Source organism: Schistocerca gregaria, chromosome X (genome assembly GCF_023897955.1).
Source record: "Schistocerca gregaria isolate iqSchGreg1 chromosome X, iqSchGreg1.2, whole genome shotgun sequence".
NCBI classification, from domain to species: Eukaryota; Metazoa; Arthropoda; class Insecta; order Orthoptera; family Acrididae; genus Schistocerca; species Schistocerca gregaria.
In genome coordinates this window covers 663,525,269-663,552,633 of record NC_064931.1, presented here as the reverse complement: position 1 = coordinate 663,552,633, position 27,365 = coordinate 663,525,269, and the positions used below count along the sequence as shown (strand labels likewise).

The window sequence follows — 27,365 nt, the reverse complement described above, 5'->3', positions numbered from 1 at the left end:
TGTGTTGCCTCTCCTGCTCCCAGTCAGCCAGTCTGACAGCCTGCCATCCCCCCACCCCCACAAAAAATAATTACAACAATTAATACTGGGTCGGATTATTTGTGATCAGAGGAATAGGAACTCTTCAGGAAATTTGCTGTTAGCTAATAACTTTCTCTTTTCTGTGACATAAATTAAATATAGTAAACATAAAACTAGTACAGACAAGCAAGACAGTGTGCTTTTCGTCAAAACTTAGGTTCCAACATTTTTTATCTCTAATCATGCTACAGCTTTACACGGCATGTTTTCCTTTCTGCGAAACAATCTGTTACCTCATCAAAAGTTTTGCTATATAAGAAATCAAAATGTCATTGTCTAATACTGAAAAGCTGTTAATACGAATAGTACCAAAGACTAGTGTGGTTTCTCAATCTGATTACATCTATTTTGTCACTGTCTCATAGATAGAATAAAACAGGCCATTCTAACATTGCAGCAATTGAAACACATGCCAAATAAGTGAGACTGTTTTGACACAAATGGTCAGTTTTATGTACCTCATTTATATAAATTACACAGCAGAATATAATTCATGAAGTACCAATAACAAATGCCTATTAGGCCTGCTTCAAGCAAAAAGTTTTATGTTAGGAAACAGTTTCACATTTCATTCATACACTCCAGTTTCTCAAGCATGAGATCAAAAAGTAGTAGTACAAAATTTTTATATACATTTAAAATCGTCATAATCTTTCCGTGTAATTTGTCTGATGTCCACATTTCTTCTCCTTCCTCAGTCTAACAATCTTGTCATCATAAATTCTGTAACTGTTCCTGCCATTGTCAAAAATTATTCTCTGGTTCAATACACTAACCCTGCCAGAATCATCAGTTCAGTTATCCTGTATTTATTCACTGGTTAGGCATTATTATGTGTTTGTACAACACATTTTCCAAACTATTCCGAGAACAGAACTTAACTGGCTGTTAACTACAGACTGTACAACTTGCCCTTGGCAGTGTAGCCTTCCGGCAAAAATTTTCTGTTAATTTTCTTTGATACAGTGAGAAGACAATATGTAATCTTCCTTATCTGTCATTGCTGTTACTTATTTATTTTCACTCTGGTAGTCTGGATCTATAGATTTTGCTTGTAATTATAACAACACTGATCATTCACGCCTCCAATCAACCACATAAACAAACAGCAATTGGCATTTACCCATTCGGATTTATTCAGCTCAGCTTGTATAGCCACGTCCTCTTTTGTCTGTGGGAAAGTTTTTTATTTCTAGATACAGCAGGGATTTCCCTGGCAGACACATCACGTACAGTACGCACACATTCAAAAATCAACTTATGATTTGTTCAGAAATCAAGTTATAATGTGTTCAAAAATATATGAAAGCAAATTGGGATGATTTTTAAGATTGTATGAATATTCGATAGACCAATGTGCACTGGATGGTAGGCGCTTTGTGAAACAAGGTTTTTTCTTCAAGAATATGAATTTGCCCCCCCCCCCCCCCCCCCCCCGCCGCCCAAACAAAAAGTTGCTGATGATACCCCAGTTTGTCCCCCCTCCCCCCCCCCCCCCCTCGTCCCCTAGTTATGGGCCTAACTGGTTGCACTCCACCTCTGACAAGATGGAAGTAGTGGCTAGTTGTTTCAAGCAGGGACAGCTTAAGTCAGCAAAGAGGTTTGAATTACATGGGAGTGGTTTGTTACTAAACAGAACAGTGTGCAAGATAATGGGGTCTGATTTCCATCTGCCTACCATGATTAGCCAGAGGATATTCAAGGTACACTTGTGAAATGGTTTAATGGGAAAGTCCCCACTTCATCGCTAGCTTGGAGACGCTGTGTCCCATCTCTCATGCACTGACTGTAACACCATGTTCAAACACACTTAAATCTTGATAACCTGCCATTGTAGCAGTAGTAACCAATCTAACAACTGCACCAGACACTTGTCTTAAATAGGCATTGCTGACCACAGTGCCACAATCTGCCTGTGTACATAGCTCTGTATTTGAATACGCATGCCTTTATCTGTTTCTTTGGCACTTCAGTGTATAATGTTGGCTAACAGCATTGGTGAATTCTCGCATTTGATTATTTATGTTGCTTCCAAATGTTGGTCAGCTGGTCAGTCATTACAGTTATTTTCAACTTACAATATAGCAATCATTTATTCAATTCAAACACAACACAACACATTAAAATGACATCTTGACTTAGCTACTAACAATGAAGTCTCCACTGATAAGACACACTTGTTCCTTAAAATGAAATAACTGCAATGAGACACCAAGTCTCACAAGGTTCCTTTTCATTTATTGCTGGAAGTAGCAAAATAATGTGGTATGTCAGTGAGCAAATATTAAAATGCAGATTTAATTCTTCATAAACAGTCTTTATTTGGAAAGTATTCAAAATATGTATATCACATTATAGATTTTATTTCAGTTTCAAAATATCCATGAAAACAACACATTGTTTACAGTCTATTCTTGTGGAGTTTGAGAATCTTTTAATATGCAAAACATATAAAACTCCCTACAAAAATAAATATTAATACAAAAAATTAGGCAGCTGTACTAAGAACATAGCAACTCTGTGGAAAACATATAGCAGTAATTGCTTGTCACCATGGGCTTGCAATATAAGATTTCCACTTTTCTCAACATTAAGGTTACATGTAATACACAGAAGAAATAATAAAATGAGACTTGGAGTCAGAAGGCAATTAACAATTTATGACAGAGATGAGCTATGTAGAAACACAATGATAAGAACCATTAAAAATTTGACAAACATTTTAATAAAGCAATATTACAGCACAGTAGAGTGAATGAAAGGACAAACTTGTTGCATAGTTGTGCAACATTTTTCTCATCACACTACTCTCCAGAATCCTGATGTTAACAATAAATTATCCTGATGTTAACAATAATTACAATTTTATTGAGGGTAGCCAGTAATATGTTTTGCAATCCTTTCACTTTTACAATATACTCTTAACATAGTCAAAAATACAACTGGATAGACATGTAAAATGTTTGGGAACATTGCCTTAGCTTGGAGAGAATAACTAGACTCTCTTATTAAATACAAAACTGATCCAAATGTCAGTGCAACAAATTTCAAAGAATCCATCTAGCAGAAACTTCTGCAATCTTCTACGAAAGCGCTTAAGCACTGCCTGTGGCACAGAAGCCATTGTCTTTCTATATGATCAATCTCTATGAACTGTGAGTAACAAATACATCAAATGAAGTATAAGTAACACCCAAAAGCCAGTTGAGGTTCTTTCCAGATAGTGACTTTTTTCTTTTTTTCACCATTTATCACAATCGTAATGATAAAAATGTCTGAAATGATATGTATCTTCAATACAATGTTGAAAGGAATCTCCGTGAATGTCTGAAATGTGGCATAATAATACTTGTCTGAGGATTATGTATGTGTGATAACATTGTTTTGTCTTTCTTTTGTAATTTGTGTTATATGCAACAATCCTGAAACAGACTGCTTAAACCAATACTGATACACATTTATGATTACTTGTACACTACAATCTGAATTTTGTCATGTCACCATTTTATACCTCCACACTCTGCAACTACTATTGGCAAAGAAACACATTTTAACATTTGATTCATTAGATGGTATTTGGTAATATTTATCCAAGTGCAAAAGTTCAGGATGTAATATTAAGTGGATGGCTCAGTATCACTAAACACCAATTTTCCTGTCTTCTCAGTACGCACAAGTAACTAAATTCCATTTATTTGAAACTGGATTGTTATAAAATAATGAGAACAATTCACATCTCCATCTATATTTATTATCAGTTTAGCAATCTTAAGTGTAAGAAGTTAATGAATTCTACTGTTTGGGCTACTATTACCAAATACCATGGAGTTACAATATAGGCACTTTGTTTAAAAATGCATAATAAAAAGAGACTTCTCTCTGTCACCACTTACTTGAATGAATTGCCTTTAAAAATTAATTCATTTATATTTGGGTACGAGTTACCGAGGAAAGAGTGTAACTAATCAAAAAGAACAACATAAGTATCACACCCAGAAGTGACAATGTCCTATAAATATGAAGGACAGCTTATAGTGAAAAATAAATGTTTACATGAATTGTGTAACAGTCTTTATGTTGAGGCTTAATTTTTTTCAGTAACACAACAAGCATTAAACAACTAAAATAATTCTTTTTAACAGACAATTTAATTGTGAGTAAGATTGGAGTTTTTAACTATGGAAGAGATTTTTAAATGCATGTACTGCTCAGAATGTTTACAAAGCTCTCTGAAATGCAACTACCTGGTTATTGTAACTCACAAGTCAGAGTTCAAATAGAAATGCTAAAATAGGGCAGTTAAGAAGAACCTACAAACACACTGTTAGAGGTCAAGCTTTAAGATTGCAAATTCTTAACACAGATAGCTCTTGGAACACAGGCTGCTGTATTTTGTTTAAAATAAGTGTAGAAATTGTTACAAGACTGGAAAAAAGTGTGGAAACTGCTGACAACTTGTGGCCGCAAGAGCACTCCTCATAAGCATGAAAGAAACCCAGACCACATTGTCCAATCTAAACTCTTTCCTGCCTTCCCCTCTATCACACTGTATGAAATAACCTGTGCTCCGAATATTGGAAACTCGGCATACTTCCAATTTTCACTCATCTTTCAGTTAGATGACTATCAGAATTATAAACAGGGAAGCATACAGAGAAAGCTTCAAATGGAAATGGAATAATTACAGATTCATATTTAAAAAGAAAATGGAAAAAAGACTGAGCTGTAACCAAAAAGTATAGAATTTAGTATAACCAGAGGTGAAATGTATAGCTACCATATTTTTCCCCATGCAGTATGGGAGACAAGAATGGTATAAAAGAATTATAGAAACATACTCTTATGGTAAAACAGCCCAGTTTCTTTGCAGTTTCCACACATTTGCTTTTAATAAATTTCTCAACAGTTCCCAACATAGATTAGGAATGTCAAGAGGTAGTTATAATATCGAATAACCTAATATGTAAGACTCTCCACACAGTTTTCCTTTACTTCTCTCAGGAATCATTAACAACTTCTGTAATTGTATTTTCTCTCATATTCATAAATGGCGACACAGCAGCTTACAAGCTGTACATATAAGCTCCCATTCCGCAAATGTTTTTATCATAGTGAGATTATAATAAATGACCCAAAAAGATTTATTTATTAAAGTAAAAATAATAGTCACATGACATGAGGAGTTACTATAGTTAATACTGTAAAGCAACAACTGTGTGTTTACCTGTCAAATTGGAAGGAAACAATAGGCTAAATGTATAAAGGTCTCAGTGGATTCCTCAGGTTCCCATTATATGGAAAAGAAGTCACACTACCCAAAAATATGTTGTTCCTAAAATTTGAGAAAACAATGAGAATAAAAACATTAGAAACACCATATGGGATTCATGAAGATTGAAAGTGTGATAAAACCATTTATAATTTGCAAACTATAAGACTCACTACAACTTTTTTTTCTGAAAAACGAAAAACAAATCGTATGCATGAAAAGCTATTATACACATCACAGTGTGTCTGCAGCACACTGGAGACATAGAAATACAAGTGATCAAAATTTATAGAAGTTCTCCACATAGTGTTTTGGAGATAGAATTACTTACTTTGCCAAAGAATATATTAAATCTGACATTTTAACAGAAGTCTACAAACTATTGGCCCTGTTATTTTTGCAATGTGCAATAAATAGATATGACAATAATTAGGTTGTAATTGCAACTCTTAACTATATTATGCTCAGCACTATCTAACAAATACATCTGGCATCTTACATTAGTTAGCAGAAAGTCATTAAATAAAATCACTAAATTTTATGTAAAAATTAGACACATGCACAAAACTAATTTTTTCACATTTTTAATATTCCAAAAATGTCCCAAGCATATCAGAGTGGTGAAATAATCTTACATGTGTAGTACATTCAGGGAAAAATAAATGAGCCATTCAAGCCAATAGTTTTGATGTTCTGCAACAGTGTTTGCCACAAAGTTATCTAGATTCAATGGTTTTACAAACACAATTTGCTGCACCAAAATCACATTAATAAACTTATCAATTATGTACACACATATATTTGTGTGTAGGTGGTTTTACAACACACAGACAAATGTCTCAATTTTTTTGCACATTGTGAAAGAGTACTATTTCAGTTAAATTTCCAGAATTAAAATAGGGAATAATTGTATGAAACGTGCATGCGCACGTACACACACACACACACACACACACACACACACACACACACACACACACAAATAGCACCCTATACGCTGTTGTAGCTGTATCAAAAATACTGTAAGCTTTTCTAAAACCTATGGCAAAGATAGTTTTAAAGGTAACAACAGTTTCCACCCTCACAGTTACATTACAAAACAAGAAATAATTAATTTACACTGTTGTAAAACTACATACAAAAGTATGAAAAGTATGCTGGCACAGAATTATTACAACCTGAAAAATTTTAACTTTACAAGACAATTACAAGAAAGAAGTGCACTGCTATGTATAGTTCTGCACTTTCTGTAGTAAGCACTTCAGGCAATTGATGACATATGTTGAACTACATGTTCGTAAAAATGATACCAATGAAAGCTGTCTGGCTAATGTTAGCATTACTCATAGAAAGACACTAAAATAGAACCTAAATTTTTTTACATAGTATGCTCTATAGACATGTTACAGTACCTTTCTAAATGTAACATTGAAGATAAATACCTGTGACAAATAGTGTATTTTGAAAAACTGAAGACTGTAGTTACTGGAATATGATAATGGTTACATCATGCATGACATACATAAAAAAGATTACAGTGATATTTCATGTGCATCTATACCTAAAATAACTGAAAACATGAGTGACATTACCTATCGAGGTCACACTGTGCTTAAAAAATTACTCCACTGTGAGCTTGCCCCCTCCCATCATCTTCTCTTAATTCCAGTGGTTTCCACTTTCTGCATTATATATCTAAGTTTTTTGTGTAATTTATTGGCACTGGATAGAAGGGAGCAAACAATGGAAATTTGAGTACAGGTGCTGCTAAAGTCACAACAATGGCCATCGAAGGAGGAATGCTCAGCAATTGACTCATATTTGTATTACAACAAACACAATTTGTAAGGACATTGTTTTCTTTTTGTAGTGGCACCAAAGGAATTATTTTACATTTAACATGCATAACAATATTGTTTAATAATTACTTCATTTTCCATTAGCACAGATTATGAAGACAGCACCACAGAGTATAGTTTCCATGCAACATAAATTAAATGGAACTGAACTGAAAACTCAAACATATTTTCATACTTTGCTCATCTTGGTCTTGGAAGCAGATATGCAATTTCTGCATGCCATACCACAAATAAGAGAAGAACAAAATGACATAAAGAGGAAACCAGTGATATCCTGTACGCAAAAAATTCTATCTAAAATCAGACATAAAAGTATCAGAGAGCTGAATAATTAATGTTAAAATAATAATATAAGCACTGAAAACTCACAGAGGGACTGCATGCAACTTGTCAACACAATTAAAAGGTCAAGTAAAATAAAGTTCTTCAGGGAACATGAAATCTCATTCTCCTTCCACACATTAGGGAGACTGCCTTGTAAAAGAACCCATGATGCAAGCAGCATGAATTGATGACACTGAGTATGATAAAATCCCATAAAATGGAAGACCTGACATATTTGAGCTCTTTCTGTACTAAAACCTATATTCTTCTACCTTGACTGAATGTTTCACGAATAAGCAGAGAGAAATACAATGATACAATAATACATATTCCACATTTTTTCACTGAAACTGCAATGTAAGTAGTGAGAAATCATCAATCCATATATTCAAGTTTCTAAAATGTGCCTTTACAGAAACTCTGATAACATGAACAGTACAAAACATCTCTATTAAGTTATTTTTGATGATTCATATAATCACACAACAGTTGCATTATCTTAGACAGAAACTGACTCAATGCTTCTTGCTATTGAGAAAAAAATGACAGGATATTCTTCATAATGTAAAACTGCAAACCACTTTGTATACTAAATAAATCTGAAAGTCATGATCAGTAAAAAATTGTGTGTTAAATCTAGCAGATGTAATCATCAACAGTAAGTTATTAAAAATCTAAACAGAATATAACTCTGTGCCTCTTCACTAGTTTCATTTTTACTGATAATACACAGGAACCAAGTGTCGTTTTTGCTCCTGATGTTTCTTATTTGAATAGATACAACATAACAAAATGTTTGCACATAATATTACATATTTCCACAGAATATGTAATCTCAGAAAACCATCAATTATCCCCTTAACATAATCTTGGTTTCATATGATGTTATGTGCCAACTTCAAGTACGTAACTGAATTTAAGGCAATCCCTCAGGGAGGAGAGTTGGTAACCAATGGCTAAATATTTATTCTTGTCTTGTGAAAAAGACAGTATGGGCTATGAAGTTACAATGCTTGTACTCTGCACACTCAGGCATTGCATCTATAAATGTTTTCAATCACTACTTATGAACTTCAACATTATAGGACCAAAAGTATCCATGGAAGGATACATTTTAAGTTAGACAAGCATCTGGAGGGACCATACAAGAAACAAGTGCACTGTGGTGGTATGGATGAGCAGTGGGGTACATTTTTCTGTTGGCTTTCAGAAACACACATATAAAACCACTAAACTTTTGTCAACAATGCCAAGCAACTGTGTCCAGTAAGTTAGATTAAATGATACATAGGCATCTGTGACTGCCAACATTTACTTAGGTACTGATAGACATTTCACTGTAAATAACTACTAATTTCTGCATTAAAGAGCCTATGGAGCTTTACTAAATGCATGTCCATCAAGAGATTATCCCATAAACTTCCTGCATATTTGGCTTTTTTATTTTGTCAGTGTAAAAACAAATTCAATTCTGAAGTAGACCACTATTCATCCATGAGAATTATAGAGCTTATCAAATATAAACCAGATCCCTTTAAGTCATCTAGTTACAAAGTTTCAGCCTTCGAGTCAAGTTTCAGTTATTAATCATTAAGTACTTTTCCAAATCCCACACAAATATTGGACTAAAATTGGCCATGCTGCAAAAAGACAATATTGTACAGTTATAAACAATGAAATAATAACATGATAACTCATGAGTTGGAATCAATATTGGCATCGGGGCTACAAAGAAAAGATTATAATATTGCAAACCTATACATATGAAATGGCTAGCAGAGACTGTACCACGAATGTTGCTGTGATGAAAAGAAATCTCTAGATAGTTAAATATTTGCATATTAATTATACTATCTCCAGCACACAGTTTTAGATTCATATCAGACAAGCAGCTGTTCTCTTCTTTTTGGAACTGGACAAACTTTGCCAACTGAAAGTTTGATATATTGCATACTGACTGAAGTAGAAACTGATTCTAAAAGTATTTAGCTTGATTCAACATTAAATACATCTACCCTCATTCTTTCTGCACAAAAAACTATTTCATAAAATCTAATTTAATGTATCTATGGCAGCAATAGACTGCCAGTAAGGAAAATTAGTCTAATTTTTTTTTACAGCAATATTATATTTGATATTTCAGGTGAACTGATTCTTTCTTTTTTTTCATAACAATAGTATATCTCTAGTGATATACATCTTCAAGGCTCCCCCCCCCCCCGCCCCCCCCCCCCCCAATCGAGTTTTAAGAGCTTAGTTGTACAGAATATGAAATATGAATACTGTAAATAACAAACTTAACATTGCCGTATAAATATGCTACAAGTAACAGTGGTATTAATAAATTGAACAACATAAATATACAAGAGAGCTGTAGAAGGAAAAAAATCTCTAGTATACTGAATATGATCCTAGCTTGAATAAATCAACCAACAGAACAGGTCTTAAGACATTTTGGTAGTTACCTTTTTAATGACAAAAAGAAGGAAACATTGTCAAGTGAAGGAAAAGTGTTAGGATGAGAACAGTTGCTTTATCACTTACAAACACAATGCATTTTTTAAATGTTTCAAAGGTGAAAACAGAATTCACTGTGCACTACACACTAATGGCAAAGATAGCACAACAGCATAAGCAAAAATGTCCTACCCTGTTCCTATGCAATTAGCAGGAAGTATATGAAAAAGTCTCATGGAATATAGAGCAATCATCCCTTACTGTACCATTTACAGAATATGACTCTTGTACTTCTCCCACTTTTACAACAACTCTAGCATTCTACAGTGATGGCTTGAAAGTTAGTGTTCTTTGATTTTCTTCCTTAGAAAAGGCCCACAAATTTCTGATTTTATGACTTACATTAATCTTTCTGCCACCAAAAGTGAAGATTTCACCTTCAAACAGCTGAAAGAAGTACAATATGTAAACTTATTATCAGAAAACAATGGCATCTTAGGACTCATTTATGGCACAATATGCACACAAAAAAGCAAATTTAATTTTTCACAAAAATATTAAATCTGCAAATGTTACATCAACATTCAACACTATAAACATGCAAATTTTTAGTATGATAAAAATATATTAAGCACATATACTGATTTGCAGATTCACAACCTGTTCGAAAAATGTGCCTCTCTAATTTCATTCTGCCACATTTGTATCAGATGTGCAAGCTACACGAATTTGCACAGCCAAGTGCGGGCACATGCATATGCAAGGTGCTGAAACAATCTCACTCACTCACTCACACACACACACACACACACACACGCACGCACAAAGTGAGGTCTAACCAAAGGAAGAGGTAAATGACCACATACACATAAATCAGTGTCTCTCTAATCTTAATGCTCTTCCATCAGCGACATCATGTAAATTTAATGTGACATGAACTACTATTGTAAATATATTTACCACAATTCTTTTAAATATGGATGGGCAAATGAAGCACCTACAAGAACATTATTTGTAAGAAAAAATGCATTCTCAACGATGAAAAATATAAACAACAATACAAGTCCAATATTTACATTACTCTCAGACAGTTCACTGTTTATCCTCCAACTCAAGGTAGTTGAAATTTGGAAACTTAAAGCAAGCAAATTTTTACTACTGATCCAGCTGAAATATAAGAACAATATAGCACCATGAAGATCTGTCTCTGAACTATGGCCTGAGAAATATTTTGGCATTCCTATTAACCAAAACTAATGGTTTGAAAATATATTATATGCAGATATGATCTGATAAATAAAATAATGGATTAAAATTACTGAAACCTGGGGGCTGCTGGCAATGGCATGATACCCTGTTCTCTCTCTCTCTCTCTCTCTCTCTCTCTCTCTCTCTCTCTCTCTCTCTCACACACACACACACACACACACACACACACACACACACACACACACACACACACACACCTATGGCACATGACCTCTAAAAAAATCTAAATTACTAGCACATGTCAATCACTCTGAAGAGACAGGGACCAAGCTAAAGCTCCTGATAATTTCAGCAATCCACATTTCGCTCACAAACTAGTTACACCATTTGTGGGCACACACAAGTAAATTATACTGTAATAAAACAGTTGAAGAAGTTTTTATTATTGCACATATTCAAAAATATATCTCATTATTTGTGACTGACTACTGAATTGACTATGAAGCTTTCAGTATGAGGTAAAAAGAGAAATGTGAATGGTCATGTACCTACATAGTTACTACTCAGCTTCTGACAATCAAAGGTGTCATCAGAACTAAGTGAAAGCACAGCACCAAGTTTCGTTAATGTCAATGTGCAGTCACAATTGACATGTTGCTGGGGTTGTGCAATTCTACTACAAATTAACTGTTTCTGCACAATATTTTAAAAAAATTATTATATATGAGTATTCTTTAGCACTCCCATCAGTCTGTCACACATGATGAAGCTTCACAATTTTTTTTTTTTTTTTTTGATAATGTCGATGAAAATATATTCGATCAATGCATTTAGAGAAATTGGTATATAAATTTTTCAGTATTAGCAATCAGTATAAACGAATCAGGTTTACAGAAGTAGTAGTTACATTTTGTGAAGGATAAAAAAATAAAATGAATGTATCAAAGAGCAAAATATCTGTTACACCAAAGAGCAGTAAACTATTGAAGGGAAACACAGAAAGCAATACAGAAAAAGCAAGACTTATTTTAAGCTCTAATAAAAAAAAGTAACGGATTTGGATAAGCAATATGATGATGAAATGCCCGCTAAAACATCTTTTCCTTCTTAAACACACATAAACAGACTCAATAAAAACAACAGTACCCTGCCCCATCCCCAATTAAGAGTTGATGTCTTTCACCATATTAAAAAAAAAAAAAAAAAAAACAGAGGGGAAAAAAGGCAATGTGCGCCAGCACACACAAGCACCAGTCCGATACAATAACTTAACGGTAAATTCAATAACATCTTCTTGGTAGTTTACAGTATTAATATACAAAAGCAATTTAGACAGTAGTAAGAATATTGGTAACAAAACTCTAGGTTCACTATGAAGACTATATAAATTACCACTGACGCAACCACTGAACATTTCAGTTAAACAGAAATCAAAGAAACTCAGAACTCTTGAAATACAGTGTTTTACTATGACTGAATTGATAAACAACATAATGGCAAGAGTACAATACATTTACAAAGCTAACTGGACACTCACTCAAGATGGGTATTTACAAAATCTGGTGGTTCATTGTCAGAAATAGTGTACATTTAGCACCTGATCACTGAATGTCAAAAATCAGAATGTAAGGTATTGTAACAGCCGAATATATGATCTTATTCTTGGATTCATTTATATATTAAACTTTTTTAATGTACTAGATCAACACATTTTCCGATATGTTTATTACCAAGTTCTCCACAATTCACTAAATACACACTATAGCAAAAATAATTCCAAGAAAACTGTCGAGCAGTAATATACAGCTGCTGACAATTTTAGCGATGAGCATAACAAAATAATTATGTAAATTTTGAAATATGAAGATTTTCCTAAATGCACAACCACTAAAAGGTCAACACTTTTATTATTATTATTATTATACAAGTTCTGCAAGGCAGCTGATTCACAGAGATATATTCACAAAGGTAAGAGATGAAATTGCAAATATCAGTACATGAAAAAGAAACCAGAAAAATAACAAAGAGAATCATTCAACTTCGCAGTTGCAACACGAAGGAGATTTTTTTAAATTACTTGCATTAAAATCTATACAAGGAACACTCGTAGTTGTGTTCAAACTGCCACAGTTAATTTAAAAATTATTGACTATGATACTTAGGAACAACGGAATAGTAATACTGTTGCATTCGTATATTCACAACTCTATTTTTATGGAACACAATTAGCAAACAATATTGTCAGAGTACAATGAAAGAAAAAAGCAATAGTCCCACAAATTTGCCATACACCCTTTTTCTAAAAATAAAAGTCGTGCTCTACAGTACCACATTCCAAAAATTTTCACATGTTATCTTTCTTAAGACTTCTGAAACTCTCATTTTTTGTCACCTTACTTTTAATATCTGACCTTTTTTTAAATTACTGATATGCAGGGAAAAAGCAACAGAAGCCTAAAATAGCAATAAATAAATAAATAAATAAATAATTGCAAAAATCAAATGTTAGTAAGAGAATAACTTTTTATGTTGTGATTGCCAGTTGCTTGAGCTTAGGTCAAATATAAAAAATTTCTTTATAAAACAACCACAACAATAATATGGTACTGTTAGCTAAATAGTAAATCTGATATGAAATTTAATTTGGTAAATTACTCTCAGAGTGTATGGCAGACTGAAGCATCAATTGATCATTTCTTTCTTTCACAAAATTTTAATTCCAACCAGTCTCACTTCATTTCACTGCAATGCTCAATGTCTTCCTGTAAAAAAATATGAATGCATAAATACTATAAAATGTTTGCTTGGTTACACATCGTCAATGCATCCATTATTTCATACTTTGTACGACTAGTTCAGGCAATGGTGTCCAAAATGCAACAGAAACAGTGGACTAATACTATTTGTCCCTATCATTTTCTGGGACCAAAATATTTGTGCAAACTGAATTACAAATCTGACAAAATCCCTCAGTCAGCTTTCTACAGTACTGGAGAGCTTATGACTGAGTACCTTAGGTTTTCGCATAAAAAATATGTAATCTCATACTTAAAAAAAGTTAGTGTTTTGTAACATATACAGCCAACAATTTTCTGTTTTGTTTAAAATCAAATAAATCACTGAAACGTGAAGAGAAATTTCGCAAATAATCCTAATGGTAGCATGACAAGAAAGATAGCACACACACAAAATAAACACACATGTTCACACCAATACAGCAGTATCACAACCAAGACATTTCCTGACTAATCATGTCCACATATACAGGTAATTAAACACATTTATTTACTGGACGCCTCACTTTTGCTGTTTTCTTGTTGGGTCTGGAACTTGGTTTCTGCGATGCAGTGAAACTTGAGCAATCAAGATTTGGATCCCGGATGCGAGGCCAAATCTTCAGCAGCTGAGCACTATCCATGCGATGGCTGGTGATAACTGAACGATCACGCAACAAGCAAGGATCAATTCGACGACGTGCATATGTGAAAGCTGGATGATCACGTGGACGTATGCCTGCTGCTTTGGAACACAGTCCTGTCACATATACATCCTCCAAATGGAAGAGTGGCGTCTGCAGAGCGGCTTTGTACAGTCGTTTCATAACATCATTTGACATTACATATCCTGTGCCTGACAGGTAATTTGGGTAAACTCTTCCAGGATACATATATCTCGGAGCATACCTGCACAGAAAGAAAGTTTCGAAGTATTAGTGGATACATTATATATACTCTAGCTACCCCAGCAATTAAATAGCAGTGAAACTCATATTATTCAGTATGGTTATAAAACAGCTTATGCCAAGTTACCCATGCTTATTTAACAAACAACACAAACCCTGACATAATGAAACTGTAGGAAGTTTTTAGGCATAAACAGATGAAAAAAATAGCATATTTCACACACATCTTTTTCTGATAACAATCAGACAAAAACAAAGTTAAATGTTACTGTTTCTAAAAAGGAAAGAAGGAAAATTAGAGCCCAATAACAACAAACTAAGATTTTGGTGGATAGAAAAGAAAAATAGACATGCTCTGTTCAATGGAAATATATCAGTGTTAATATAAACTTATTTAAGCGAACAGAAAATGTAAGTCTCAATGGCTGAACAGGGATTTGAACTGCTGTCCTCCTGGGAATGACTACAGTGTCTAACCAATGCCCCATCTCATTCCATAGTGAAACCAGAAATGAGTATCCCAGTTACACAAACACCAATATGTTTAATGAAATTTAAATTATTGGTGAAACCTATGAAACAGGGCTAAAAAGCATAGGAATGAAAGAAATCACACTGCACATACATGTTTCATAATCAAATGAAGAAAAAGAAGTAAAAACTGTTGAAAGATTACTAATGATCTGCATCACTTAATGATAGCACACAAATCAAAACTTTCAAGTTGGAGACAAGTTACTTGCGTTTGAGCTTTTATAATGATGCACACACTTTAAGAATATCCAGCTGGATGGAATATATCACAGCAGGTGAAACCCAGAAATTTGTTTTGGACAAAAACCAATCAACAAAAACTAATATAATATCACGCATGTAACGGAAGTATAACAAGGACTCTGATGTCGGCAGCCATGACAACTACTAAAGCAAATGCAGCGAAACAAAAATGGAAAGATTTTCTTTATTCTCTAAATCACTTAGTGAAAATGCTGAGATGGTTCCTTTGGATAGGTAACAGAAATTTCCTTCCCCAACTTGAGCTTGTCTACTCACATTACTATTCACGGCACAAATGATGAATTTAACAAGCAACAGATAGAGAGAGTCTCTCTCTCTCTCTCTCTCTCTCTCTCTCTCTCTCTCTCTCTCTCTCTCTCTCTGTGTGTGTGTGTGTGTGTGTGTGTGTGTGTGTGTGTGTGTGTGTGTGTGTGTGTGTGTTCTTGCCATACTGATACTTTGTGATGAAACAAATCTAAGTTTATGTGCCAAATCTAAGTTTACGACAAGTGTCTGTCAGTCCTCACACAATTTATATCTATATAACAGTTATGCATTTTATAATTTGACGCAACAGTTTCACAAAGATTCACAGTGAAGTTAACTTGTAAAGCATATTTTTAAAATTATGACAATTCTGGACTCACAGCAAATTCTAGTAACTGACTGGTCTTTATTAGCTGAGTCTATTTATATTTTTTCTAGCTTATAGGGTTGTTTTTCAAGTGGTGGTATTGTTTGGTTGGGATAGACTCTGTTGTTCTGCAGTATGCAATATGCTGCTATTAAGAACTTTCAGCAGAGTTAGTGTATGATCGCGAAGTAAATGATACTTTTCGGCACAACTGATGTGAGATGATTAATTTTCCTGAAAGAGTCTAATTCAACAGAGAAGTGAACTTTTTTTTTATTCAAGAAAGGAAATATATATAAAAAAATAAAGTGAACAACTGAAGAATCCCACCACCCTCATTTGGTCAGGTTCATGTCATTCCGTGTCAAACCTTTAGGCATAGTAATATTATAGTAGTGGTGACCCACAAAAAGCCACAAGTTTTGGGTAATGGGATGGATACAACAATGTAGATGGCAATTTGTTAGGGAATTCTATATTTTGGCAGTGAAGATTACATCTGTCAGCAAAGGCCAGGTTATACAAGCATTTCGACTCTGATAAATACAGGCGAGAGAGAGAAACTAATCATGGAGTAAAAGTTTTAGGAATATGAATTCACAAAGATACATGAAGAAGATGCATGGGAGAATAATCAGTTTCAGCTGCACATATTTGAAAATGTAGTCCGAGGGAATCCCCACAGAATATTAGGTAAATGTTTAGGTGTGTTATGGAGGCTCTAAGGCAACTGAGGAGCAAAAGAGATAGGAGAAGGAAGAAACTAAATAAAGGATGGAGGGGGAAAAAAAACACCACACAAAGTGAGGCGAAGAGCAGAAGCAGGAAGGTGAGTATTAAACACCAGGTATAATTATGCTTACAGAGAGAAAATTGCTGAAATCAGGAAAGAGAAGAAACAATGACAGGATAAGACAATGACAATGGCTGAACAACTAGTTGCAAATTCTTTTAAGAAAGATGGAAGAGCAAACCCAGTATAATAGAGGATACAAAAATAATAGAAGACACTCTCAGAAAAGAGAGCAGGTAAACCAACTTGAGAATAAGGGCATGGAAAGTCAGGGGAAGTGGTTCAACAAGTTGATTTTAGAATCAACGAACTATTTTAAGTGAAGAAGAATTTACGCAACCCAAATATATTTAAACCAGCCACTTATGAAAGAAAAGTTTCTTTTCAGTTCTTACAGTCACCCAGAACTCAACAGCAGAGTCCTATAAAACATACTCTACACTATGTTTATGAAATACACACATCCAGTTTACTGTAAACTGATTTTCCAATATGGTATGTGGTTATTCATGCATATACTCCAATACTGATTCCAGAAATTCAGTTTTGATTGGTGGATTTCATTTTCCATAGGCAGTATTCACATTTAAGTAATGTTTGGGTGGTAAGGTGGCTACTTTCTTTTTGAAATGATGGTTAATGTGGACAAAGCAATTTTATGTGGAAAGAAAGAAAGGATTTGATTAACTTGAAAAATATTAATTTCCTACATTTAACTGAAAAAAGTACATTTCATTTTCACTGTGTAGTAGATGGAGACGTGTAAATGATGATATCTTTGATGAAGTAGAAAAATCAAACTGACTAGCAATTCTATCTAGCTGGCTAATTCCTAAACTGGTAAAAGCTCCCATAAACAGTAAACAGTGAGGGCGAAAAAAACATTAGACAAGTCTGTGTTTAGGAATATGAATGTCTCTTATTCATTTTGAAGTTTTCTAGCTGTTCCTAGTTTCCAAAATGTTGAAGTGCAATAATCTTCCTTATTGATTAATTCACACTAAAACTGGTCTTAAGCAAGTGCCTAACTCAAAATTTGCAAGACGTACACTCTCCTTAGTTCTCACCAATATAACAGTATGAGGTGACAAACCAGTTGGACATTGGCTAGAGCTAACAGACCACGCAGTCATTTAGATGGAGCAAAGCCAACCAGTGGTGCAGAGAGAATGGAATTTCACAGTATGTGGCATTGTATACTTTGCATATATCACAGGATAGGTTTTAGCCTGAGAATACTATTCTGTTAGTAAACATGAAATTTATTATGTTCAGACAGAGGCAAGCAGCATGTTCAGGGGTTACATACCAGGCTTCAAATCTAAAAATCTGGTGTTTGATCTCAAGTCGATTCTTGAATTTTTTTCTGTCACTTATCACTTCCTTCACTTCTGGCAATGATTTTTTAATGTGAAAAATGTGTAGTTACACTGTGGCATAGAGTGCATATTAAAGTGGATAAATCAGGTTGAAGCTCAGAAGAAAAGAAGGATGCATCAGAGACAGCAGGACCACATCTAGTAAAAGCACTGCAGCATTTAGATCAATTTTCAGGCTGTGGATGGCTTTCCTTTTCTGTATCAGAATTAAGATCCTATGCATAGCTGGAGAAAAAACGTGGAGAAGAGGCATAAATTTAATTTTTTTCTTGCATGAAAATAAGTATTATTTAGCAGTCACTGAAAGTTAAAACTAACAATACTCCTGAACTTTAAGTTTAATCACAATCTTCAAGCTTTTCCACACCCTTTTAACAGTTTTATCACCTCAGAAATCAAAATTTACTAATAGCCTGCTACATAAAGCCAATTTTATACATAATTCACAACAATGAATTTAGAACAAAATTTTCTCCATATATGCAAAAATATCAGAGATTCTAAAGTTTTCTTCTTCTCTGCATTTCTAATGCCTGATTAGCATACATAAATATACAACATTAAAAATATCTTATGAAAAAACAAGGCCATAAGCTTGATTCAGATGTCTTAAGTCTTGAAGAGAAACACTTCAGGCAGGCAAAGGAAATATTAAACACACTGTGTTACACCTTCTGACTAGACTGACTCCTCTTTGGGCCCCAGATCTAAGTATGTGTATCTGGGATGACAGACAACAGCTGTGTAGATATTCTGAAGGGATTCAAACCTCTTTAGTGGAAAAGCTACTTTTCATCCAAGTAGCCAACTCAATAATTAATTATTGGCTGTTGTGCCACTGAAATCAGTTTGGGTTTCAGGTTCAAATATATAGTGAATGGTTATTTTCTGACTACAGTGCTGATGGATCAGCAGCACAACCACTCAAAAGATAACATGGAAACACTTTCAGCACTGTTTGGTTGAAAGACTATAAGCATGATTTTGCTAAAGCTTTCTTTGTTACATAGGTTGCACAGGTTTAACTTTTCTCTTATGCATTGTAAATAAACATGATGTGTAATGTCTAATGAAAAATAAGCTTTTAGAAATGTCACCAAAACTTGGAAATGAAACAACAACACTGTAATCTGCAAACAACAATTCACCACCATGCTCCTCAAATCACTGTAGCATGATTCTGGCCTTGCGACATGGACAGTTAACCTGCTAGAAGATGCCATTCATGTTGGAGAAGATGTCAAGCATAAAGGGATACAGGTGATCTGCAATACTGCTCATGTAGTCCATAGCTGTCATGACACTTTTGATTGCTACCACAGATGAACATCCCCCATAGCATAATATGACATTCAACATGCTGCATCTGTGGTAAAGTGCATGTTTTGCACACCCATTCACCTGCATTACAGTGTATCTGGACATTACCATCCACCTGGTGTAAAAAGAAACACAATTCATCCAATCAAAGGGTACACATCCACTGAGTCATGATCCACTCTTTATAATCTCATATCCACTGCAATCACAACTGATGATGATGTTGGGTGCTAAACAGTGTGTTCTGAAACACTTTTGCTTGCACCAGCATTATACCCTGACAACACGACAGATCTGCCACAGATCACCTGCCTATCCTGTCATATGAAGTAGAAAAGCCTCCAAACTCCACGTTCTTTGATGAAATTGCAACAACCAACACCTTGTTGCCCACTAACGATTTCACCGTGCTTTAACTACTTTTCACATATGCTCATGACAGTTGCATGCAAACAGCCAACCTGCTTCACTGTTTCCGATATGCTTGTTCCCGGCGGTTGGTCCATACTAATCTGCCCTTTGTGAAAGTTGCTTATGTCAGTGGATTTCCCCATTTTCAGCCTGTATCATCAGTAGAATGATTCCCCATTCACCTCTGCTCCACTTATATTCTATCCTTATCATGTCACATGTTCGCAACAACAGGCAGCACTGAATCTCAAGGTGTGCAGTGGGCATAGTTTTGGCTCATCAACATTATTACTATAATACTACTTCTTCTACTTTTTTTTCCTTGTCAGTATGTGTAGTGAAACATTTAACTTTACAGAAAATGCTTACAGCACATTTAGTGTGCAGATACAGCTACAATTTTGGGTATCACATGGAAGTTTATGGTCAATAAGGTCACAGTTTAATAAAGGAGTCTTTTGCACCACACATTAACTTTTTTTTCTTGGGAGTACATCATTCCTCTTTTCGGTCTTTTATTCTACATGAAGTGTTTTTCTGATGTCCTTTTACCTAACTAAAAAGTTACATAGGAAACACCGGGGCAATACCTATTTGCGCAGTGACAGATGTAACAGTAATAACTTGTTTCAACGCTTCATATACATGCGTTGGCAAGATGACAAGCTAATCAGAGAGGATGACACATATACCGAAATTATTTTCTACTCATGTTCAACAGACTCTAGCTATTGTGCAACAAACCCTCATGGATTTCATAATGAAGAGGAAATCAATACATGAACAGGCAAATAGCTTGGAGGTGGTTTCTGCACTTAAGTATGGAGATCACTAACAATGTATTTATTTCCCTACATCAATCTTCTCAGAGGATACCTGCACAGTTAGCACCAATGCTCTTCCCAACTGTAGTGTCACTATATAAACTAGCAGGTCAGCTGCAGCAGTTGCAGAAACCATATAAAGCTGGCAGGCAAAAAGGTGTCGGCATGCCATTTGCACCAACAGGGAAGCTTATACATTGTGAGACACTGGTGTCTACCATCAGCACTGATGCTGCACTAAATGGGAAACATGTTGCTGAGTGGGCTTCATTGTGTGAGCATTCCTGGGTGCAGACATCATTGTCTGCATTCCTGGATGCCAATGTACCCATTGACCTACTGGCTCCCAGCTGGCCACCTCAGCATACCATGCACCATCTTCATCACGTGGAGAAGGGGAAGGGGGGGGGGGGGGGCTCGCAGAGGGGACGGTTATAATTAAACTTTCACTAGAAACTTTCACTACTTGAGCCACTGTAGACAATATACTACTTATCATATGGGCACACACCTTTATGGGAATGACATTCAGACTGTGCACTGCCAGATTTGCATTGTTAGTAGTGGCATGACTTGCCATAAGATGCCAGTACTGGTAAGGCGATGTAGGGTTGAAACAAAGTATCAGTGTGAATTACAATTACACACAGTCAAGAGGAGTCTGGACAGGGTAAGCAGGACTTCATTAACAAAGCTGTTTCATCAAACATCAGCAATAGTACTGCTGCTGTTCGTGAGTATTGACATGTTACAAGTATACAGAGTAGTCCTGATTCCACACCGAGGTCAAAGACCATGATTCATCAGATCAAAATTCAATGGTGATTTGGGACCTGCTTCTGGGAGAGGCTGATGGCCAATTGCGCCACAAATTGTTGGAGAATACACTGTTACCATGGCTGTGAATGCTGGACACAACGTGCGATCTTCAAGCAGTGTAAAAACTGTGTCGTTCTAATTGAACATTCCATGGTCTACCATTCACAAAGTGCAGTGAACAATTGTGAAATGGTAACTCTATGGTGGTTCCAGGCTGTCGAAGATGCAGATGATCAACGAACTGAGGAATGTTTGTAACCTGGAATGTAAACATTGTACACAAGTAACAAATGTTACCCTCTCATGTGGAAATTAAGATGTGTTTATTTCAATAGTTTATTCATTGTCTCTCTTCTGCATGCTGTTACAAATGTTACAACAAATTTTCATTGTCAAAAGAACAGATTAGTGTTTAATGTCTCATCGACAACGGGTTCATTAGAGAAAGAGCACAAGCTCAGAGGAGGGAAGAACGGAGAAGGAAAGCAGCTTTTGCCTTAAGTGATTTAAGAGAAACCATGGAAAACCTAAATCAAGATGACCAGACGCAGGTTTGAATCATCATCCCAAGAATGCGAGCCCAGATTGCTAGCCACTGTGCTACACCGCTCGGTGAAGTTTCATTGTCCTACAACAACTCGTTTGTCATGGACATCCTGTAACTGACTTTTGATGCTTCTCTCAGTTGCCACTGGCATGCATCCCCACCACAGTCCACCACCACTACCCAACTCTGCACTGATGTGGCCCTACATTCCAGGTCCATCTCAATTGGTGTCAGAAGTTGACCTCCACACAGCATAATGGCAAAATCATAGCTCACCCTGTCACATCTGTGGGGTGAGTGAATAAGTTGACTGTTTCTACTGCTATGTGCAAAGGAGAGGGGGTCAAAGGCAGAGGTTTAAAAAAACTTATGGGACATGTTAATAAAGCCTTTAGAATCAGATGAGTTTAGGAGCAATAGAAGGAAATAGAATTTGCAACCCATATGGTGTCCTCAGTGTAATTTGTCAGATCACATTGCACTGCGTGTCAAGACAGTGGCCATAGTGTGTGTTACTTATCACCAGTATTGCCATATGGCTAGACAATGCATGGAGTCAAGATGGCTTGTGATGAGACATAGTGTTTAAATTGTTGTGTTGTAATTGTGAATGTTTGAGTTATTGTTGACTGATACTGTATCATACTTACTAATGTATTGGGATAAAGATTCCACAATGAAAGAGTCTGTAATGCAGAGTTCTGTCCAACGGAAAGGCCGAAATACTAAATGTCTTTTCCACAGCTGTTTCACAGAGGAAGACTGCACTGTAGTTCCTTCTCTAGATTGTCGCACATATGAGAAAATGGTAGATATCGAAATAGACGACAGAGGGATAGAGAAAGAATTAAAATCGCTCAAAAGAGGAAAGGCCGCTGGACCTGATGGGATACCAGTTCGATTTTACACCGAGTACGCGAAGGAACTTGCCCCCTTTCTTGCAGCGGTGTACCGTAGGTCTCTAGAAGAGCGTAGCGTTCCAAAGGATTGGAAAAGGGCACAGGTCATCCCCGTTTTCAAGGTGGGACATCGAACAGATGTTCAGAACTATAGGTCTATATCTCTAACGTCGATCAGCTGAGAATTTTGGAACACGTATTATGTTCGAGTATAATGACTTTTCTGGAGACTAGAAATCTACTCTGTAGGAATCAGCATGGGTTTCGAAAAAGACGGTCGTGCGAAACCCACCTCGCGTTATTCGTTCACGAGACTCAGAGGGCCATAGACACGGGTTCACAGGTAGATGCCGTGTTTCTTGACTTCCACAAGGCGTTCGATACAGTTCCCCACAGTCGTTTAATGAACAACGTAAGAGCATATGGACTATCAGACCAATTGTGTGATTGGATTGAAGAGTTCCTAGATAACAGAATGCAGCATGACATTCTCAATGTAGAGAAGTCTTCCGAAGTAAGAGTGATTTCAGGTGTGCCGCAGGGGAGTGTCATAGGACCATTGCTATTCACAATATACATAAATGACCTTGTCGATGAAATCGGAAGTTCACTGAGGCTTTTTGCAGATGATGCTGTGGTGTATCGAGAGGTTGCAACAATGGAAAATTTTACTGAAATGCAGGAGAATCTGCAGCGAATTGACGCATGGTGCGTGGAATGGCAATTGAATCTCAATGTAGACAAGTGTAATGTGCTGCGAATACATAGAAAGATAGATCGCTTATCATTTAGCTACAAAATAGCAGGTCAGCAACTGGAAGCAGTTAATTCCATAAATTATCTGGGAGTACGCATTAGGAGTGATTTAAAATGGAATGATCATATAAAGGTGATCGTCGGTAAAGCAGATGCCAGACTGAGATTCATTGGAAGAATCCGAAGGAAATGCAATCCGAAAACAAAGGAAGTAGGTTACAGTACGCTTGTTCACCCAAAGCTTGAATACTGTTCAGCAGTGTAGGATCCGTACCAGATAGGTTTGATAGAAGAGATAGAGAAGATCCACTGGAGAGCAGCACGCTTCATTACAGGATCACCTGGTAATCGCAAAAGAGTTACGGAGATGATAGATAAACTCCAGTGGAAGACTCTGCAGGAGAGACGCTCAGTAGCTCGGTACGGACTTTTGTTAAAGTTTCGGGAACATACCTTCACCGAAGAGTCAAGCAGTATATTGCTCCCTCCCACGTACATCTCGCGAAGAGACCATGAGGATAAAATCAGAGATATTAGAGCCCACACAGAAGCATACCGACAATCCGTCTTTCCACAAACAATACGAGACTGGAATAGAAGGGAGAACCGATCGAGGTACTCACGGTACCCTCCGCCACACACCGTCAGGTGGCTTGCGGAGTATGGATGTAGATGTAGATAGATGTAGAACAGGACATGACACAGAATTTACTTAATGAGATAGCACAACTGAGAGCAAAGAAGATACAGTTGCTGGGGCAATTTTTAGCTAAAGATGAGGAATTAATGTTAGTCAGTTTGGCTGATCCGCGGATAGATCCAGCCACTGCCGGCTTAACTACTCCTTTTTCTGGTATGTGAACTGAGGGCTTAATGTCTTTCTCAAATGACTGGCATCACCAGGAAAGTTGGAAGGTTAAACAGATAATCAATTGCTGGAAATAATGTGATTGCAGTTGCTTGGGGAGGCAAATATGTTTGACCGGTGTATAGAGAGGTTGAGGGATTCACAGACGTTTAAGCAGTTGAAGGAAGGCCTCCTACAGTGATACAAAAAGCAAAATACTGTGAGATTTTCCAGCAGCCAGTTAAATAGTGTGACAATGGGGCATAATGAAATGGTGGAGGGTTTCAAAGACAGAATACGCAAGATTTATGTGCAAACATACAAACTAGGGGAGCATCATGAGCCAAATAGATTATACTCCAGGAAGCTAAGTATAGTGCACTTGACATCTTCATGAGGGGCTTGCACTTGATATGTTAAGAAGGGCTTGGCCAGATATCCCGAAACACCTGTACCTACTGACAGATTGGCTGCTGAGTTTGAAGAAATTTACATAGCAACAGGACTGTGGGACAAGTGAGTAGTATTTTCCACTAACTTGATATGTTACAGGTGCGGATGATTGGGACATGTCCACAGGCAGTGTAACCGGTCTCAATGGGGTAAGGGTACAGACCAAATCAGATTATGGGAGTAAAGGTGGGAAAAGATATGGGAAAAGTGGGCAAGCAAAAAGTGAACCCCAAGTCTGGTAGATAGTACAGTGGGAGTTCAGTTTTTGTTGGATGCAGGGGGCACATGTGCCGATGGTTAATTGGAACCTTGTAGGTCAAAAACAATTAAATCGGCCATGTTATAGGTTGTGTCGGGTGGGAGAGAATGCTTTGAAAGCATTAGCGTCAGTGTTATCAGATTTTCAGTTTGGGGTGGTTCTGAAACTTCCTACCAGATTAAAACTGTATGCTAGACCGAGACTCGAACTCGGGACCTTTGCTTTTGGTGGGAAAGTGCTCTACCAACTGAGGTACCCAAGCACGACTCATGACCTGTCCTCACAGCTTAAATTCTGCCAATACCTTGTCTCCTACGTTACAAACTTCACAGAAGCTCTTCTGCCGAACTTCCAGAATATGCACTCCTGAAAGAAAGCATATTGTGGAGACATAGCTTAGCCACAGCCTGGAGGAGGTTTCCAGATTGATATTTTCAGTCTGAGTTGGTAGAGCACTTGCCCGCGAAAGGCAAAGGGACCGAGTTCGAGTCTCGGTCTGGCACACAGTTTTACTCTGACAGGAAGTTTCATATCAGTACATACTCCACTGCAGAGAGAAAATATCATTCTGGGGTGGTTCCATTTGAACAACATGTGTTGGTGGTGCCCCACATAGTGAAAACTACTGTATGACACTGGGGTTGGACTTACTTTCATATCATCATTTCAAAATTGACTGTTGGCAGCATTTGGTGGAATTTAACTGGGATGACATTCTATCTAGGGGAAAATATTGCCAGCAAAATACTGTTCATCTCAATTAAGGAGCAAATCGATTAAGCTGGGTACAAAAACAATAAGGATGATTCTTAAGGTACTGTGAGGGATGGGGCAATGGGAAGTTGCTTTAGGTGAGTGTAGAACCCAAATTACATGTTGATGCATTGCTGTGGCGTTGATGTGGGGAGGTGGTCCTACACTTGAAACCCACCCCCCCTTCCTTCCTCCCTTCCTTCCTCCCGTCAGAACCATTAAGTTTTTTAAATGAGGTTTAAGTCACTCAGTTTAAAATATGGGAATTATTATTTGTAATGAATATAAGATTAAATTTTGCTTGTTGAACACTTACAGTGATTGTTAGACTGCCAAGTTAGGCAGCAGGGAAAAGTGGCACGATACCTGTAAGTTGAGATGCTAAGGTGAGATTTGGCTCTCTACTTGTTATTGGCACATGTTGGTACACCTTGTGTATTCTGTCTTATGTTTATGACTGCTGCCAACTCTAGCTGTAGCAGTATAGTAGTGTGGTGGACTTGTGTTTGTGTGTGTCAACAGAAAAACAGATAGCATAACAATTGTGTCTGAACATGAACACCTCTTTGATATTCTTCCGCATAACCTTTTTACTTACACCATAGTTACTGATTATCTGCATGCATGCCTAAAGATGCACCATTTTACAGCAGACAGATAACATTCAACCTTTAATGTCCCTACTCAAAGTGGGGACGAAATTCTCCTTTCTGCTTTCTGAGCACCTCACATTCCTTTGACGTAAAAACTTAGCTTAGCTCCGACAACTTGTATCCACTCCTATGGCATATGACATCACTAAAACTTGAAATAATAAAAACATGGCTTGAATAACGTACCAATTACCAAAAACTTGAACATTTTTAATACTTTTGAGTGTCTCTGGGTTTCAGTGTAGTGATGTAACAACAATATACCCATAGGCATTCACAAGGAAGCACTCCTCCCCCAGGCCCTCCCCTATGTTGGACCACATTACAAGATAAGTCCTTCCCAATATAATATAATCATAT

General features: G+C 36.4%; 1 protein-coding gene across 2 annotated transcripts in view; it reads right to left on the bottom strand.

The window, feature by feature from the left end:
• Nucleotides 1-2,428: 2,428 nt before the first annotated feature.
• Nucleotides 2,429-27,365, bottom strand: part of LOC126297804 (beta-1,3-galactosyltransferase 1-like) — a 92,660-nt gene continuing 67,723 nt past the window's right edge. For both annotated transcript variants that reach the window (XM_049989009.1, XM_049989008.1), the window contains exon 5: nucleotides 2,429-14,882. In XM_049989009.1, coding sequence (XP_049844966.1) covers nucleotides 14,471-14,882 — 412 coding nt within the window. In that variant the 3' untranslated portion in view covers nucleotides 2,429-14,470. The remainder of the gene's footprint in view (nucleotides 14,883-27,365) is intronic.